The following is a 19,158-nucleotide window of genomic DNA, read 5'->3' as shown; positions in this document are numbered from 1 at the left end:
GGCATGTGGTTACTAGGGTAAAGGTAGAATCTTCCATGAAAGGTCTAAACAAAAATAGATTGTACTTACTACCTTTCTATTGACTTTAATAAAATATATGAATTACTTTCTATTCAAAATAAAAACTTTATTATAAAACTTAAAACTTAGGGAGAACAACACTAGTAAAACTTTTATTTGTCTCCCCAACCTGTTCTCTCTCTCTCTCTCTCTCTCTCTCTCTCTCTCTCTCTCTCACTCACTCTCTCCTGCCCACAAGGGGTACTTTCTTAACTGTGAATGTGTCAAAAGCCAGTTATAAGTTAATTAACTCATAATTTTTCTGGTCAGTCAAGCAATTTCCAAACTTGAAGGATATTAAGCCATTTCACAGTATGGTAGAAGGGAAAAAAAACCTCAAAGAGAAACCAAATGCTTACACAGTTTAAACTTCCTTCCTATCTGAAGGAACTCTGCTGTATACTTTTCCTTTTTATATAATGTCTGGCCAACAGATGATAGAAGAGTTCCCAGCAGCTGGGTGCACCCAGTGATTTTCAGCTTTGAGATAAATAGTGTTCAGAAATTTGGGTCATATTATCATAGATTTATATCTGGAAAAGAGCTGAGAGGTCATCTAATCCTCCATGTTCATAGAAACTGATAGGAAAACATTGTATCATTTTAAGACTGACAGTGATGGCTATTTCGTGAATAATGGTGGGAGGGAAAGGGGTATTTTGGAGCCCAAGGCCTGTCTGTCACTTAAGATATTGATAGAATGAAGGTCAAAAGCTGGAACAGAAATATGTGCAAAAGGAAGGATTTAAACTTGAGAGATGATGAAGATACAAGGTCTTCTATAAGACCTTATTTGGCCTGTTAAGGCCAAAAAAATGGAAGCTGAAATTTCACTCAGGAATAATGGAACCTGAAATTCTCTGAGAGTTACATAGATCATTCTCATTTTGATAGTAGGTGCTTAATCAATGCTTGTTGACTGACTGTTTCTTTTTTCCCCCACTGAACAAATATTTATTAATTTTGCTTTATATCTGTAGTACTTAGTGGTCCCACCCTGTCCTTACAGCACCCTAAATTCAGAATTCAGTTGAAACAAGTATAACGTCAAGAATGAAGTCAGAGTTGAGTTGGAAGGCACCTGAGTGTACCCTTAGTTCAACCTCTTGCCCACTGAAAGAAATTTTTTTCTGTAATATCCCCAAGAACTGGTTATCCATTGCCTTCTTGAACATTTCTAGCTTATGACTTCAGGGGGCAATCTGACAGTGGATCAAGATCGCCTGATTGTTTCAGTCGTACCTGTGACTGAAATGTATTCTTCATGGACAGCCTCACGGCGTTCATACTCATATTCATCATATTCATCATATTCTTTTGTTGGCTCATATGCTTCATATTCTCCATATTCATATTTCTCATACTCCTCATACTCCTCCTCCTCTTGCACTGCTTCAGACACTCTTTCTTCTTCTTGAGTGTAAGTCCATTCTTCTTCAGCTGAGATTGTCACTTCTGGAATAAGATCGACAACAATAGGCATTTTACTCAATGAACATTTTATAAAATGTCATACAGAGAGAGAAAAGATAGGGATAGGGACTAGGTTTTTGATCTTATTAATGTAGAGAAATCCTGGATTGAGGAAACTCTCTCTGTACCAAGCTGGTCAGTATCTTCTCTGTAACCTGACAGTCTTAGTTGACCAAAGCAATGAGAGTTTAACTGATTTTCCCAGGGTTACATAGTCACTATATGTCAGAAATGGGACTTGAACCCAGGTCTTCGTGGCTTAGAATCAGATCTCTGTCCACTACAGTCAAGAGTTGTCAAAGTCAAGGCCAGCAAACAAGCCCTAAATCTCCAGAGTGTGGTGGAACTGGATTAAAATGTGATTGGAAAAGGTTTAACAAAAGAAATAAAAAATATAATGTGACATAGATAATGCTAATTTGTGTTTTTTAAGTCAATATGCAATTGTTTGAGTTTGACACCACTGCCTATACCATGATGCCTCTTAGCTATATAATTATATTGATACATACTTGCATACACTCGATTTAAAAATTCTAGTCATTCCACAGAGTTTCTGACACCATTCATTGTCTCGTTATGTTGGTATTGCAGACCTCATCGCTCTTTGATGTTTAACAACATAGCTCCCTCCTTCCAACTGTGATTAAGATGGAATTCAAGACATGAACAATACTTCCTACTACCCACTCAACTTAAGTCAATGAGTTGCTGATGCAGTAGAACAGTTAAACTGGGTGACTAGCAGTCCAAAGAAGTTGGTTTCATATTTCATTTCAATATTTAATCTAGGGGCAAATGTACCTTTAGTGGGAGGAGGTACCACTCGTTTTGGAACAGCGACAGTGACTTTTTCCTCATGGATGATCTTCTTTTGGGCTTCTGCCACTTTAAAAAGAGTAATAATGAACATTCAGTTGTATGATTAAGAGCAAGTATATATGGAGGCGTGTTGTATGCAAAAAGTCAAGAAGAATCACAGAATGACCCTATTTAGAATTTTCATATAAGTGTTAGGAAAAATCAAGAATGGCAAGTAGGCATGTACTAATTTCATGCCTTACTCACAAGAGACAGACATTCAAGTTAACAGAGAGGAAGTAAGCTAGTAAATCCAGAGAGTTACAATCTTTACAACTGCAAACGAACACATTTTCTATCTTCTTCAGACACCTTAAGGACAAGAGACATAATTCTGTATACAATAAGTAGCATTTATAAAAGGGTGTTAAAAGGAATCTAAACAGCACAGAAAAATTGAAGTAAAGCATTAGAAACAGATTTGTCTAACTCAGATGAAAGATTTGTTCCCCATCAAACAAGAAAGAGTTCCTTTTGTTTAACTACATTTTGTGTTAAAATCTGAGTTATTAAAATATTTTAGGAATTAAATGTCACATAAAAATGCACCATGAAAAACAAGCATTTAAACCAATAGGTAAATTATACAGACACATGACATAAAACACTTTAGACAAAAATAATTTCAAGGCAAAAAAAGTTTTCATCTATTTTAAGGGAGTTGCATTTTTAAGAAATTGCTGGCATGAACTTCTACACATCAGAAATCTTTGGGAACTCATAATTAAGAATTTGTATCTAGATTTGCATGTCTTTGTTTTTCCAAAGGAATAGTCTCAATTTGAAAGTTACTAGCATATAATGCAATGTGCTATGTACTTCTGAAACAAAATACGTGCAATTTATGTGGGTGTACTAACAACACATGCTTTTAAATATACATAATATGACCCACGTGTACTCATAGATTCACATATGTGCATGAATGATTGCATAATCTTTCCTTGAATAGGATGGAATTATCTGAATTTGCTTTGATTTTTGATATATAGAAGCTTATTTTGATTTCTAAAGGAGCAAATGTACCTTTGATTGGTGGGGCCTCCACTTTTTTAGGTTTGAGTTTGGGTACTTTTTCTTCAGGCTCAGCTCTCTGGGGCTCTTTCGGCACTTTAAAGATAATAGTCACTTTTTAAGAGTTGCTTTCCATTCAATCCACAACAAAAAATAAAAGCATTCACACAATAGAATACGGAAGTATAAAAGACTTGGTATTTTCATTGCTTCAACATGGAAACTGATAAGTACTAGCATTGCAAGGGTCATTAGTGACTTTTGGTAAAAAGATAATGAAAGACAAAGTTTTTGGTGCAATCTAGGTATGAGTGATGTACCTCTGGCTCTTGGAGGCTCCTCTTTTTTAGTTACAGCAACTTGAATTTTTTCTTCTTGGGTAATTTGCATACGCGTCTCAGTCACTTAAAAGATAATTTTTAGATTAGGGAACTAGATAACTTGGAGTGGAATTTTGTATCAATTAGCCAGAAATTATGCTGATTTATAATGCATATACTATAATGATTCAACAAATTGCTAATGGTCCATTCAAAGACAAGACAATTGTACATCACTGCCATTAATACATGTATACACACACGAAAAACATACATATACACACACATACTTAAGAGATTTGACCCAAATGACAGAAACATTAGAGATAAAGGACAAGACCCAATGTGCAGATTTAGGAGGACAATCTGACTTCATTTACCTTTAGTGGGAGGAGGCTCTTCTATCTTAGGAGCTGGAGGGGCACGTTTTTCTGGTACTGGTTTCTTTGGCACTTCAGGCACTTTAAAGATATTAGGTAATTGGGTTAAATTGAAAGCACGTTAAGCAGACACATCATTTTTCTTCTTAATTTCAAGGAAATTAGAAAGACATATCTTATTATAGACCAAAAATTACAGGCATTTTTCAAGATTAGGCCACAATACCTTTAGCAGGTGGCGGTTTTTCTTTTTTAGGAACAGGTACAGGAACTTTCTTCTCAGGGACAGTTTTCTTTGGTGCTTCAGGAACTTTGGAAAGATTAGTTTTAAGAACACTGATTTACATGAAATCAAAAAGGAAGGGTTTTCTTTCATTTAAAAAAATAGGACCAACTTGCTACAAATATTACACAGGCAAACATTATATGACACTTAGGGGAACAAATAGACATCTATGTATTGACATAATTTTAATTAAACATTGTCCAAAGAAGAGTTAAAAGACAAGGATGAGTCTGCATTTTTCATAGGAGATTATACCTTTTACAGGAGGAGCCTCCTCTTTTGGAGGAACAGCAGCAGGTACTTTTTGTTTCTGGACCACTCTCCGAGGCATCTCGGGCACTTAAAAACATTATAATATGTATTTGTGAAAATTTCTGTGTTTTGTTTACAAAACAAAACCAAACGAAAACCTAGTTATCTTAGTAAAGAATTAAAATTTACAGCACATGTACGATACAGAAAACACTGGCACCATGGAGATCCAAGATAGGTAATACAATGAAAGACAGAAGTAACTTAAGAGGGGATGTACCTTCAGCAGGTTCCATTTCGACCCTTTTAGAAATAACATGTAGCTTTTCTTCCATGACATATTCTTCTGGCTCTTCCATCACTTTAAAGATAAGGATTTGAAGAAGAATAAATTACAGCACTCCATATGTTTAATCTTAGTTGTCAATATGTATTACTTTCATCATATAATAGAAATAGCAAAGGATCAGAGGACTGGTATTGAAGTCTATTAACACAAGCCAAGTCTCCGATTGCTTATGCCAAAAAATGTTCATAGAAAAATGATTTAATGGGGAAATGTGGTTTGATAAGGTAGTAGGGTCTTTTCCCTAAAATCAATTCACACATAAGCTTAAAAGCAAAGTCTTTTTCATAAACTTAATTTACATATAAACCACAGAGATAATAACATTTAGAGTGTACTGGAAGGTGAACAGGACAAGCAAACAAACGAAAAGTAGGGAAGGGTGAAGAATAATTTAGTACTGGCAAAGTATGAATCTGGGATGCTTGAAAAGTAGTTTTTTGGGAAAAAAAAAGAATACATTATTGTCAACTTAGAAAAAAATCTCAAGGGTAACAAAACCCCTAAACATGCTTATGGGAAAGAGTAAGTCTAATATCATAACAACCATTTACAAATGCTGTAGGACAGATGTGTTAGAAACAACTTGAATGGCTTATATGAGCATTAAATTTTCAGTGTGAACATTTACACCTCAGAAATTGCCAAATGCTACAAATCAGGGCTTGATTTGTTTTGTTGATTGTCTAAACTTAAGAAAGTGATGGAGAAAATGTTAATAATTCAGATTAAACTTAAAAACTGTTTTGTGCACATATACACATACGCATATATCTATATGCACACACAAGAAAATATATACACATACATACACATATTAATATTTTTTCCCAGAAAGCCAATTATTAAACATTCACCAGCACGCCACTCATTTTGCTGAAAGATGGAAGTCTGGTGACTGTAGACTAATGATAATAATAGGCATTTAAGGTCTGCAACATTCGTTATCACCATGGTCTATCACATTGGACACTCAAAGCCCTCCTGACTCTATGGCTCCCAAAGAGCTTTCCTCCCAACTGCTGTGTAAGATTAGGATGGTATTATTGTCCCCATTTCACAAGTAAGGAAACTGTTTTCCTTAAGTAAGGAAGGTTAAGGGTAAGTGATGGTTAAGTGATTTGCACACTGTAATACAGGGCTTAAATTTTTCTGATTCAAAGTCTAGGACTACTTTTATTATACCAGCCTGCCTCTATTTGTATATATAAAGGTCTAATCCATGGCTCCTGGGAGGAAGTAATGGATTTTTTTGTTCTGTAGGGACAGATATGATGGAAATGAGAAATTCTGATTCCATTTGCAAAGTATCAAAATATTAATGCTCATTTTCTAAAAGATTTTGCTCTTTGTACTAAAAGCAAATTTAAAAGCCCTCTCTTCTTTGTACTGGTGGAAGTGAAAAACTTTAGCTATACAATAATGTCCTTTTGGGTTCACTAAAAATATTTTGGCATCATGAAAAAAATAGCTAGCATTTATGTAGCTCTTTAAAGTTTGCAAAATACTTATGGAACCCTTGTTAATTTTACATTTTGTATTTGGATAATTATGAATCCTTCTAACCTTAAGGGAAAGAGGGCCCTTTCTGTCTCTTTTCCATATTCCCTCTAGTTAAGTATTGATTGTTATCAACATCAAACAAAACATTCCTTCATAGAAAACAAAACAGCTGGTGGGTTTGCTCTAGAGAGTTAAGAGATACTCTCACCAGTCTACACATGTTGGTATTGTACAACCAGGATAGGGGCAGAAACTCCTTATGTAGGACCATTTCTTCTTAGTAGAAAATGTAAGGAATGGTACCTTTGTATTAAAAAAAAATCATCTCCTCACACACAAACACAATGGATTGGCTCCTCAAGGGCTTTTTAACATGAAGACACTATAGTTTCCTCATCTTTATACAGTGGAGACATTTGTATTATTGGGTTATTTCATTATGCAACCGATCTACCGTTTCCTCCCATACAGAATTTAATTAGGGTTTTTTTTTTTCTGGAAAATCATTTTGTTGTACATAATATTAATTAGCATGCTGTGTTTAGGCAGATGTGCTGAAAATAACTTAATACAATAACAAGCATTACAAACACAACACTGAGTTTTTTTCTTAAAAGATTACAAAACTGTTATTGACTTATTTAGATGCAACTGAATTGATTTAAGGAGATGTGGATTAGTGAAAACTTGGCCATTTATTCATTCATACAGTGTCAACTTTTCCCTCCAAAATATTTTTGATTGAATAATCTAAATGCTTCATATTTATAAGAAAATAAATCTGGCCTTGATGCTGTAAGATTAAGGTTATATAATCTCTTGCTTTAGCGTCTATAGTTAACTATGAATATTTCAGACAGAGAGCTGAGGATGCTCAAGTTTTAGGCATTAACTGTCAGATAATTTTGACCTATCCTGAAAGTCAAAGGAAAGAGATTCAGTGCTTGCCAGAAAAAGGACAGAGTAAATTTGATCATGCTGGAAGATATGGTTAGTATCTTCTATAAACAATCACCACTTCCATCTTATTTCACAGAAGTTTAGTAAAAGAGTGCAAAAAAAGCAAGGATTTGGTCTATCATGCTAGGGTCATGACATATGACACATGACATGAAATTTGACACATAAAAATCACGGTAATTTGGTTTGACAAAAGACATCTACTACGCACAAGCGCTGTCCTCAAACTACCTGTTGATTGAAGGTTGTCGTTTTTTTAAAATCTGATATCCAAACTATAGTTTTTTTAAGAGTCCAGACACCCTGTAGTCTGGACATAGCATTCATACCTTCATATGCTGTAACCTCCACTCGTTCCTCCTCCTCCTCTTCTCTTTCCTCTTCTCTATAAACTGAAACGGATACTTCTTCTTCTTCTTCTTCTTCATAACCCCATTCTTCCTCTGCTGATACTTTAAAGACAAGATTGAACTGCAATGTAACTTTCCCCAACAATATTAATGTTATCTCTATAAATGTATGTACTACAGAACCATGACTGATGTCTGCTCAATTTTTAGCAAAGAGATCAAGGCACCTTTTTTGAAAGAGTCTAATTCATGGGTTTTGAATTCTAAAAGTCATCATTTTCTTTTTTTTTTTTTTTAAAAAGAACTGTCCTGTGAATTAGGATCTAGCATCACTTTAGAGTAATGCTCCTGTTTTCTAAATCCTTTCTGTAGAGTAGATGGATAGAGAAATCAGCAGCAAAGAAATTCAACAGTTTGTATAAATCAACATATGTAGAACTAATGCATGACTTCTGTGAAAATATTTTCCCATTATTAAAATAATTATTTTTATTTAACATGGAAAATTGGAAGTTAATTTACTTTCAGAAAGAATTAAATTTCCTGTTCAGGGTCCCAATTTTTTAAAAAGGGAGAAGCAAAAAAACCCCCTGCTGTCCCAATCAGTACTTTGGGATAGCTTTTTATGCAGAAGATTCATCTGTTTAGGTATTTCTGTTGTGGCAAACATATGTATGTCTGCATCAAATGCATGTTTGCCACAGACAAGCAGTAATGTGTACTAAAGAGGTTGTGTGTCCTATTTTACATAGGTGCAGCTGATCTAAGTGCAGTGTACATATCTTTGAAGGTGATACCCATTTACCTGCTATGTAGAAGGGAATGACTTAATATAGATGCCACCCTAGTAGGATGGAAGAATGAGTTGAGAATATAAAATATGCTCTTATTGGTCACTAGACAAAATATTTGTTTCCCATGTCTACTCTGACCCCTGTCCATATTTTTGCTCTTGGAAAGATAGAGGATTAATGGAGACACATAAGACTTGTTGCAAAAGCTCTGCAACATATGGATATATTTCAATACAAAGATTAAATGGAAGATCTGATGAAACATGCTCATTTAATACAAGTGAAAAGTTTTTGCAAGAAGGAAGTCTATGCAACTAGAATAAGAAGAGTGACTATAGAATGGTGAAATAAATATCTCCAGCAAAGTCTGATATACAAGAAACATAAGGAGTCATTCCCCAATATATGTGGTCAAAGGAAATGAACAAAGAAAAGAACAATGGCAAGTTGTTAACAGCCATGTGAAAGAATTCCCTAAATCATAAATAATGAAACACTAAACAATTAGATTTCACATTACATACATCAAATTGGAAAATATGATAAAAGATGAAAATGAGTAATGTTGAAGGGAGCTGTCAGAAGATAAATACACAAATAGACTATTGGAAGAGCTATCAATTATTTAGACCATTCTAGAAAACAATTTGGAATTATCTGAGAAAGTTCATTAAAAATTTAAAACCCTTTGATCCAGTAATGTCATTTCTGATTATTCCCCATGGTATAATAACACGAAGATACCCCATGGAGATCGATGGTGGAAAGGTCTTGTAGATAATAAAATAGCCATAGGAGTACTCTTTGTTGTAGAAAAAAATAGCGATAAAGCAGAGGCCCATCAATTGAGGAAAAGATGAATAAATTGTGGTACAGGAATATAATTGAATAATTATTGTGCCATAGGAAATGGTGAATATAAAAAATTCAGAGAAACATAAAAAGACTTGTATGAAGTGATGAAAGATGAACCAAGTAGGACAAATAGAACACGCACAATTATAATGACATAAACAGAAACATTAACATGAATTGAAATGACCATTATTGTCTCAGAGAAAAGACACATTTCCCTCCTCTCAGTAGAGAGGTGGAGACTTATGGGTGTGGAATGTTTCCTATGTAGTCAGATATGACATTTTTGTCAGTTCGGTTTTTTAGGGACGTGCTGGAGTCAGCTCTTACGAGCTCAGAGAGCCCATTATTAAAATTTTTCAGTGTGACTATATACACCTTTGGAATTGGCAAACAATGCAAATCAGGGCTTGACTTATTGATTGTCTAGAATTAAGAAAGCATGAAAAAATATTACTGATGCAGATTAAACCAAAAAGTGTGTTGAGGATACTATTTTTTTTTTCAGAGAGCCAGTTAAACATTTACAGACACACCAATGGTTTTGCTAATTTTTTTCTTTGTTATGGAGTAGGTGTCATTGTGGGGACACCCTTAGTGGAAAATCATTTTGGTGTAAAAACCATAACACATCAACAAAAATCAGACTATAAACCTCAAATGTAAAAAAAAACATGAAAGAAGAAAATTTTGGACAACACAAACACAAAATTTTCCCTCTTCCCATCCCCCCCCCATTAACATGGCTATCTATATACCTTCATGGTGGGTGACTTCCACTCTGTGGGGAACTGCCATTGATACTTTTTCTTCTGCAAAAAATCTTTTCTCTTCTGTAACAGTTTTCTTAGAGACCTCAGCTACTTAAAAACACACACACACACACACATTAAACTTGAAGTTTAAGAACTTAGAACTTTACAGTTTAAAGTGTTTCTAATATTTGTGTAAGATTTGTTCATGGACAATAATTTCACAAAATCTGAAAACAAATAAATTACATAGCATACCACATAGATAGATATATATACACATATCTGGATGTTCCACACTCATAAGAGACATATCCACAGTAAAAGATCAATGTCAGAAAAGAAAAAGTTTGAGGACTTAGACTCTGAAAGATTTTGTCCAAATCCTAAGCATCAAACATACCTTTGGGTGGGGGAACTGCCTTTTCTTTCTTAGGAACAGGGACAATCACTTGAACCTTCTCTTCAGTTACCACCTTCTTATGGACTGGGGGTACTTTAAAGATATTACACAAGCTTTAGGATTTAAAGCTCATATCAACGATGGACAACAAAAAACACAGATCAATTCACAACAGAATCAACAACTGATGTGTATTTATGCTACATCCAACCAACCACGCCCTACGTAGCAGGGGAGCAGGTTTTCTGAAAAGTTGAAGAAAAAGATCATGTACCTTTGGCTGGTGGTGCCTCCTCTCTCTTTGGAGGAACGGGTCTCCTTTCTTCAGGAACTTTCTTTTTCCTTGGTACTTCGGGTTCTTAAAAGATAGTATTCAATTTAAAAATTCTCAGGATGACACAAATTGATGAATTCACTGACAGTGATGAAGATTTTTAGGTGAATATAACAAAGGAAACCTTTTTAAAAAGAGTACCTGGTGTGGGTGGAGACTCTTCTCTTTGAGTAATGATGGTTATTTTTTCCTCTGTGACCACTCTCTTATGCACCTCAGGAACTTAAGAGGATATTTGTTTTTCAGAATTTTTGCATATATGGCATTTTGCAACATATCAAATACGCATTCATTTTGTAACAAAAGTAGGGAGAAAGATAGAGGAGCATAACTCATTTGTTACAGAAAAAAACCAAGAAATGTGAAAGAAATGACTCCACAAAATGGGTCAATGTACCTTTAGCTGGAGGGACTTCCTCTCTTCTAACAACAGGAGCAGGGATTTCTTCTTCAGGGATATGTCTTTTAGGTGGCTCTGGTGCTGCAAAAGGATTTGACAAAAATACTACTTAGTTAAGCTAAGACCCAGTTTTCACAAATAACAAATGTAACACAGGCTCTTTAAGCATAGAAACTGTCAACTTTGCATTTGTATTCCCAGTGCCTGGCACACAGTAGGAATTTTATAAATGGTTGTTGATTTGATTGACTGATGTGGGAACGAACATAATCTTAATGGAGTTCGTTAATGCCAGATTCTATTTTCCATGCTGTGACAGAAACAATGAGGAAAGCCAAAGGATGAATAATTATTTCATATACAGAATTTTAAAGTGTTAATTAAAAATGGAAGTAATCAGATGTTAGTAATTAATCAGAGGCAGCGTGGTCTAATGGATAGTGATGAACTTGGAGTCAGGAAGACATGAGTTTGCATCTTGTTTGAGATATTTATTAGCTGTGTGACCCTGAATGTCTTTATGCCTGAGTTTCCATCTATAAAATGACACAGTTGGACTTAGTGACCTCTAAGACCCCCTTCAGTTCTAAGTTTATATTCCACATATATATGTAATATGTAATACTTAATAAACTTGAGCACCAGTGTGTGTGAACTTTAGTAGACATTTCCCCAGAAGTATATTCTGTGTAGCAGCCAGCATTTCCAATCATATGGTATCTTTCTCAAAATGTTTCTTGTATGAGCAAGAGATTATGTTACACATAACGGAAACTGTTTTGTGTTTCCCCTTTTAATAAGAAATTTGAGATGTACTTCAGGAGTTTTAAGAATGATAAACAACATATGTTAATAAGATCTAAGACTTTTTCAGGGAGATGTATGGACAACAGGGAAAAAAAAGCTAACAATAAACTGAACAGAAGGGATATGAAATGAAGAAGAAAAAAACCAGAGACACCACACAAGACTTAAGAAGACCAAATAGAAGGAAGAGTATGTTTTAGTCACTCCAACTTAAGCTCTGCTATACCTTTAGGTGGAGGGGCCACTTCTTCCTTGGGTATAGGAGTGGGCTTTTTCTCTTCTGGGACAGGTTTCTTGGGAACCTCAGGCACTTTAAAGATACCGTTGTGAAAATGGTGAGAATTGTTATTCTGGGCAGTCTAAGAGTACTTTAATGCACAAGCTTTTAAATAAGTTTTTAAGATTTGGGAGGAGCAGACATTTGGTTATTTAATATGCTCCACTCATGACAAAGAACTATGGATTTCTATAACAATGTACGTGGATTATTCCATATAGGTATTCTGTTAATTACATTAAACAGACAAAGATGTAACCAGAATAGATATAGACATCTAAAGTATTACTGAGAAGTGTCATACATTACAGTCATGCATGAAGAAGTTCTTTGTAGCAATAATGGTGTACTTAAATCAGGACTTACAGTGTTACACAAATCACAGATGGGTGGCAAAAAATAATTTGGTTGTCACACTCACATAGACAAACACAAGTGGAGATAAAAGACGAAACCAATTATCTAGTTTTGTCTTTCTCCATAACTAGAAGGCTACCTTTGGCTGGTGGGGGCTCCACTTTTTTGGGAACAGGAACTGGAACTTTTTCTTCTGGAACAGGTTTCTTACGTGCCTCGGGGACTTTAAAGAAATAGTGTAATTTGAGAGAATTGTCCATAGACAGCAAGGCATTGGGGAAATTAGTGAATTTAATGCATATTGCTGAACTTTTGATAACTATGATTAAAATAGATGCTAAACACTAGCTTTAATGGCTAGATAAGGTCAATGGGAAGTATATATGTCTACAAGGATAGGAGTAGTGGACAGAAGAATTATTGTTCAATCATTTGATTGCTGGGATTCACCTTTAGCTGGAGGAGCTTCCACTTTCTTGGGAACAGGTACAGGAACCTCTTCCTCAGGAGGAGGTTTCTTGTAAACTTCAGTCACTTGAAAGATAATTTTTAGTCATTTTATTTTTATAGCCTTTATTATTTAGTCAATGATTAAACTATATAAGACAATTAAAAACATTTGTATTTTAGTAATATTGACCAGATTGAAAAGTATTTAAGTCAGGAACTATATGTTTTATTCTTTTTCCCTCCTATCCCTTAGCAACATTTTTTTTTACCCAAAGTAGATGCTCAGTACATTTTAACTAGCTAACTTAAACATAACATTAACACATTCAGACATTTTAGAAAGATATGAATCTTCACCAAATCAATGATACCTTTAGGTGGGGGTTCAGCTTTTTTCGAAACAGCAACATGAACTTTCTCTTCTATGACAGTTTTCTTGTGTACCTCAGGGACTTTAAAAAGATATAATTTTTAATTCTGAAGCATCTTTTGGATATTAAGATTGAAATTTTCAAGTATATTGAAATCAGGTCAAAGACAAATTTGAGATAAAAACAGGACAGAAATGTACACAAAATATATACATATAAATTAATAGAATACATGTTAAGAAGAAAAGAGAAGAAAGACCATTTAGATGGTTTTCTTTTTTATCCCAAATTTCAAATGTGACTTATACCTGTAACTGAAACCTCTTCCTCTGTATGAGAAGCAAAGAACATCTTTTCTTCTGAAATAACCTTCTTTGTGTGCACTGCTGGTACTTTAAAGAGAGTACATATCACATCAGAATTATTTTGTCCATGACATGACATCATACTAAACATATAGACTGTACATTAGTTCTAAGTATTTTAACATGGAATTAAATGAGTTAGTCTTGATATCCTTAAGAAACAACATGGACATATCACTTCATGATAATATGGACAAATATTCAAATCATCTTTTTGAGCTATGAGGTACAGAGAAGTAAGCAACTTAAACAATCAAATGAATGACCATGCAGTTTTTAGCAAATGTTAATTAAATGGGGACCATATAGATACAACTTCTTCACACAAAATATGAGGCTATTCCAATTTGATTAAGTTATCTTTGTGTAAATGAACCAGGATACAAGGGAAAATGATTTGCCTTGGAATATGTTACATATTAAAGTTAGAAGACTAAACAAAAGAGAAAATGTTGACATTATTTACATTATGGGTACATGCATTTTAAAATGTACATATATGATAATATATGTACATTTCTATAGACAATAGAGTCCAATCCTATTATGCATTATATAGCATTAGATATGTAATGTTTGAAGCTTGCAGCTGAAAGAAAAAGATTTGTACCTTTTACTTCAATAACTTCTTCTTGTACTGGCACCCGGGAAGGTTTTTGTGGAACAATCTTCTTTGAAACTTCTGGCACTTTAAAAATATGTTTGGTTATATTTGTATGAAGATGAGTATGTCTTTTACATTTAAAAACACCTTAACTTTGATTAATATTTAAAGAATATCTAAATATCAATAGAAACAAAATATATTCTGTGTATTTTTGATAATAAAAAATATTTGTAAATGATGATACCTTTGGTAACTTTGACTTTCTCCTCTTCCATTCTCCGAGAAGTCTTTTCAATTTTTTCAACTACGGGCTTCTTAACAACTGAAGGTATTTTAAAAAAATTTAAATTTTGTTTTAAATTGCAGAACTTTTAGATTCTCTTAAAATATTACCCACATATTAAGCATATTGAGCAATTTGGTATTTCAATAGTAAATGCCAATGTTAGGTATTTTAAAAAATTAATTTTGTTTTATTCTAAATGTCCATATTTAGGACAATTTTTTAACATCTTGTTTTTCAGTGAGTAAGATTGAACAATAAGAATGCATTTGCCCAAATATTAAATTTTAGTGAAGAAGTTGCGTCTATTTGATCACGCCAGTGATGACATGTGCCTTTCTAATGAAGAGACAAACAAGCTATGATAAAGACTGAACGGATGGAGCTTTTTAAAAAATAATTAAATTCCATACCTTTAGGAAGTGCCACTTCTTTCTTTTCTGGTACTTTTGCTGGAATTTTCTTTTCTAGTGATTCTTGATTGAAAAATAAGAATCAAGAAGAATGATAATGCTTAAATATGTCATTTTGAATAGGTTGTATTAACATTCTTCCAATGTGCTAGGCAGCAGCTAAGTGGTAGCTACTGTACTGTACTTGGACTCAGAAAGACTTGAGTTTATTTTTATTTTATCTTATTTTTTTAGGCAATCGGGGTTAAATGACTTGCCCAGGGTCACACAGCTAGTGAGAAGACTTGAGTTTAAATCTTGCCTCAGACCTTTACTAGCTGTGTGTCCCTGGGCAAATCACTCTGTGCCTCAGTTTCCTCATCTGTACATAGGAATAATAAAGGACTTATCTTCCAGGATTGCTGTGAGGATAAAATGAAATAATATTTGTAAAGTACTTTGTAAGCTTGTAAAGAATTTTGTAAATCTTATTATTATTATTGTCATTATCCTTTTTCTGAGCTCCTGTAGCACTTTATACGCATCTTTTATTATACTCCTAAATCTATTATGTATTATGTTTCTTTGTGTCTGTCTTACCTCCCTTCTTTACTATAAGCTGATTGAGGGCAAGGGCACTGTCTTATTTACCATAGTGTCTCCTACACTATTTAGCAAGAGTTTTACCAATTGTAGGCATTCCACAAATGCTTGCCTAATTGATTTTAACAGTGCTTTCTGATTGTTTAAAAAAAATCCACTTTATGTCAAAAAAGAACTAATTAAATGTATACCTATTTAATCCACATCAATATTATTGATAGTGAACTAAAACAAATATGAAGAAAATAGGGGAGGGAAGCTTATATACCTTCATAAACTTCTTTTTGTTCATAAATTTGTTTTCTTTCTTCCCATTCTTCTTCCCCTTCATCATAACCCTCTTCCCTTTCATAGTATTCCTGCTCTTCTTCCAAATCTTCTTCCCATTCTTCAAATTGTTCCTTTTTAACTTTATGAACTTCCTTGGTCTCTTCATACCAGTCTTCTGGTTCTTCATAAAGTTCTACATAAGGTCCCTCAGAAGGCTCTTCATAAGGTTCCACATCTAAATCGTCAAAATGTTCTTCAAAAGATTCAATGTAAACTTTCTTTTCCTCATAGATTGCTTGCTTTCTCTCGTGCACAACCTCTTTTTCTTTATGAACCTCTTTCTTTCTGCTGATGGTGGATATTTTCACTTCTTCAGCCTTTGAGGTGACATCGATCATTTCTGGAACTTAAACAGAAGATTGCTGGTGTTGGTATAGGTATTACTCATATATCCACAGAGACCTATCACTCAATAACAGCCAAGTTCATAGTCCACTAGACATTTTGCAGATTAAAATTCAATTTCATTTTTATATTGCTTTTTTTTACTGAACTAAGTGAGGCTTCTATTTCAACTCAAAATCCCAGCAATTTTGCTTGTTTACATTCCACGATAAATTTGGAAGAAATAACCTGTTTTAGACCAAATGTAAAATATTCCTTAAGGCAATTTAGTCACACAGGGAGTAAGCATCAGAGGAGGGTTTTGTACCTTGGTTCCCTGACTCAAGAGTTAGTGAGTGCTATTTCCACTGTACCATAATGTTCTCATTTCTTAATGATGTAGCCAGAGAAATTAGAATATTTTCTCCTAAATCTTTAAGCCTCCAGAATATAGATGTGAGTCAGAAAATTCATATGGGCCATCAAAAATATCCTTATATAAGAGCTTAGATTCAAAATTGTAAGGAGCCTGAGTCTATTTTAATCATCTATTTTTACTGATAAGGAAATAGCCTTAGTGTGGAACTATCAGATACTATAGCTAGCAAATAGCAGACAGGAGGCTCAGTGGATGGAGTGCCTGGTCTGGACTAATTTTTCTGAGTTCAAATCAGGTCTCAGACATTTACTAGCTATGTGACCCTGGGCAGGTCACTTAACCCTGTTTGCCTCAGTTTCTTCATCTGTAAAATAAGCTGGTGAAGGAAATGGCAAACCACTCCAGTATCTTTGCCAAGAAAACCTCAAATAGGGTCATGGAGAGTTGGATGTGACTAAAAAACAACTGAACAATGACATATTCTACTACACCCCACCACCTCTGCCATTTTCTAGAATAAAATGAGCAAAACATATTAATTGTATCATGGGGCCCACTGACTAGTACTTGTTGGGCTTGCTATCTTCCTTTCACTTGGCCTTCTGTAATTACTTTTGGATTCTGAACCAAATGAGTCAACTTTTCTGTGTTTGTGTCCCCAACACATAGCACAGTGAATGGCAGTGAATGACCTGTTGAATGTTACCAAATGCTCATTTCCATATACTTTTATGTACCTATTTAATAAGAAACTGATAGCATAATAGCTACCTCAACATTTAAAAACAGATAAGGAAACATTTTGACTATGCAAAAAGCAAACAGTAAATCTAATAGAAATGCATGGTTTAACATATATACATTTTTATTTACCTTCTGCTGGGATTAGTATAGTTGGGGGTGAGGGCTTCTTAACTGCCTCTGGAACTTAAAAAAAAATCCATGTTCAGTATTAGTGTCTTCTTTCACTATACAAGTAAAATTTCCACTAATTATATATGCACCTTAAATTCAATTTACACACACACACACACACACACACACACACACACACACACACACACAAATTCCAGTATTTCATTTTCATTATTTAGGGATTTGTGAGAATCCTGTCATAACCAAGAACTATACCATAGCTCTTAGAAGATCTAAATCATAGAAGAAGGGTAGTAAAGAGATTCAGTGAAATTTGTCTCTAGTAAAAGCCCGAATAACTCAAATTTAAAATAAATAAAATGATGGCATTGGGTTTTTTTTACATTACTGAAAAAAATCCATTTTTTAAAAATTACTGAAAAAAATCCAAATTCCAAGAATGGCAGTATAATCAGTTCAAAATTACATGGAGATTTGCCTCTTTTTGTGTATTTTTCATATTATTTGATCTTCTTCTTCTTCTTCTTCTTCTTCTTCTTCTTCTTCTTCTTCTTCTTCTTCTTCTTCTTCTTCTTCTTCTTCTTCTTCTCTCCAAGCTGTCCAGAATTTTATAAAAGACCAGTCTACTAAGAGGAAAGTCTGAGTGAATAGTGCTTTGCCTTCCTGTTTTTCTTTCCCTTTGGAAACCAGTTAGGTGTGAATTCAAAGTGAAAGATTTGGGATTACTTCACATTGTTTTTCTTCTTGTTTCACTAAAGTAATAAGTCCCCACCAATGGTTTCAACACACTCTCATTGTTCATTTTGCCTCAAGGCAATCCTTTTACTCTTCCCTAATTGACTCTATAAACTCTTCTCACTTTCAAACCTTCTTTTTTCTCAGACCATCTACTCTACCCCTTCTCCACTTTATCTCTGCAGACAATTTTGCTTTGCCTTAAACAGTGCTGAAGAAAAAAGGTTATTCTCTCCTCTCTGTCACTCTATATCTCAAAACCCCTTGACATCATCCTCTATTCTCTTCTCCTTTGCTTCAGTCTTAGAAGATGAGGTGGCCCTTTTCTTCACAGCTAGCCCCTCTATCTGGACCTTTGATGAGATTCCCTCCAGTTTCTTCAGGCAAATAGTCCTGTCTTTCAACTTTATTCTCTTCCTACTTTGAAGGCTTCAACCTTCCTGCCTATAATCATAACTGTAGGGACCTTCTCCAGTTCTCCTAAGCTATATCTTGCCACAAGTGGCTCTGGAGGAGAAAGTGAGGCCGGTGACTTTGCACAGCCCTGTCTCACTTAAATCCAATTCACTTGCAAGTCATGGCATCACCTTCCTGATGTCGAGGTCCTCTTCGAGAACAAAGGACAAACAACAAGCATGTCTAGAACTCTCTCATTCCTA

General features: G+C 34.4%; 1 protein-coding gene across 1 annotated transcript in view; it reads right to left on the bottom strand.

Moving 5' to 3' along the window:
• Nucleotides 1-19,158, bottom strand: part of TTN (titin) — a 329,039-nt gene that overhangs the window by 173,068 nt on the left and 136,813 nt on the right. Inside the window, 24 exon segments of the mRNA XM_078146156.1 lie at nucleotides 1,303-1,515; nucleotides 2,338-2,421; nucleotides 3,421-3,504; nucleotides 3,729-3,812; nucleotides 4,109-4,189; nucleotides 4,335-4,418; nucleotides 4,650-4,733; nucleotides 4,927-5,007; nucleotides 7,785-7,907; nucleotides 10,213-10,314; nucleotides 10,610-10,702; nucleotides 10,884-10,967; nucleotides 11,085-11,165; nucleotides 11,341-11,424; nucleotides 12,377-12,460; nucleotides 12,924-13,007; nucleotides 13,235-13,318; nucleotides 13,606-13,686; nucleotides 13,914-13,997; nucleotides 14,581-14,658; nucleotides 14,822-14,899; nucleotides 15,274-15,336; nucleotides 16,124-16,531; nucleotides 17,762-17,815. Coding sequence (XP_078002282.1) covers nucleotides 1,303-1,515; nucleotides 2,338-2,421; nucleotides 3,421-3,504; nucleotides 3,729-3,812; nucleotides 4,109-4,189; nucleotides 4,335-4,418; nucleotides 4,650-4,733; nucleotides 4,927-5,007; nucleotides 7,785-7,907; nucleotides 10,213-10,314; nucleotides 10,610-10,702; nucleotides 10,884-10,967; nucleotides 11,085-11,165; nucleotides 11,341-11,424; nucleotides 12,377-12,460; nucleotides 12,924-13,007; nucleotides 13,235-13,318; nucleotides 13,606-13,686; nucleotides 13,914-13,997; nucleotides 14,581-14,658; nucleotides 14,822-14,899; nucleotides 15,274-15,336; nucleotides 16,124-16,531; nucleotides 17,762-17,815 — 2,460 coding nt within the window.

Source organism: Phascolarctos cinereus, unplaced genomic scaffold (assembly GCF_003287225.1).
Source record: "Phascolarctos cinereus isolate Bilbo 61053 unplaced genomic scaffold, phaCin_HiC Scaffold_726;HRSCAF=1367, whole genome shotgun sequence".
NCBI lineage: Eukaryota > Metazoa > Chordata > Mammalia > Diprotodontia > Phascolarctidae > Phascolarctos > Phascolarctos cinereus.
This window is presented reverse-complemented; position numbering and strand designations above follow the sequence as displayed.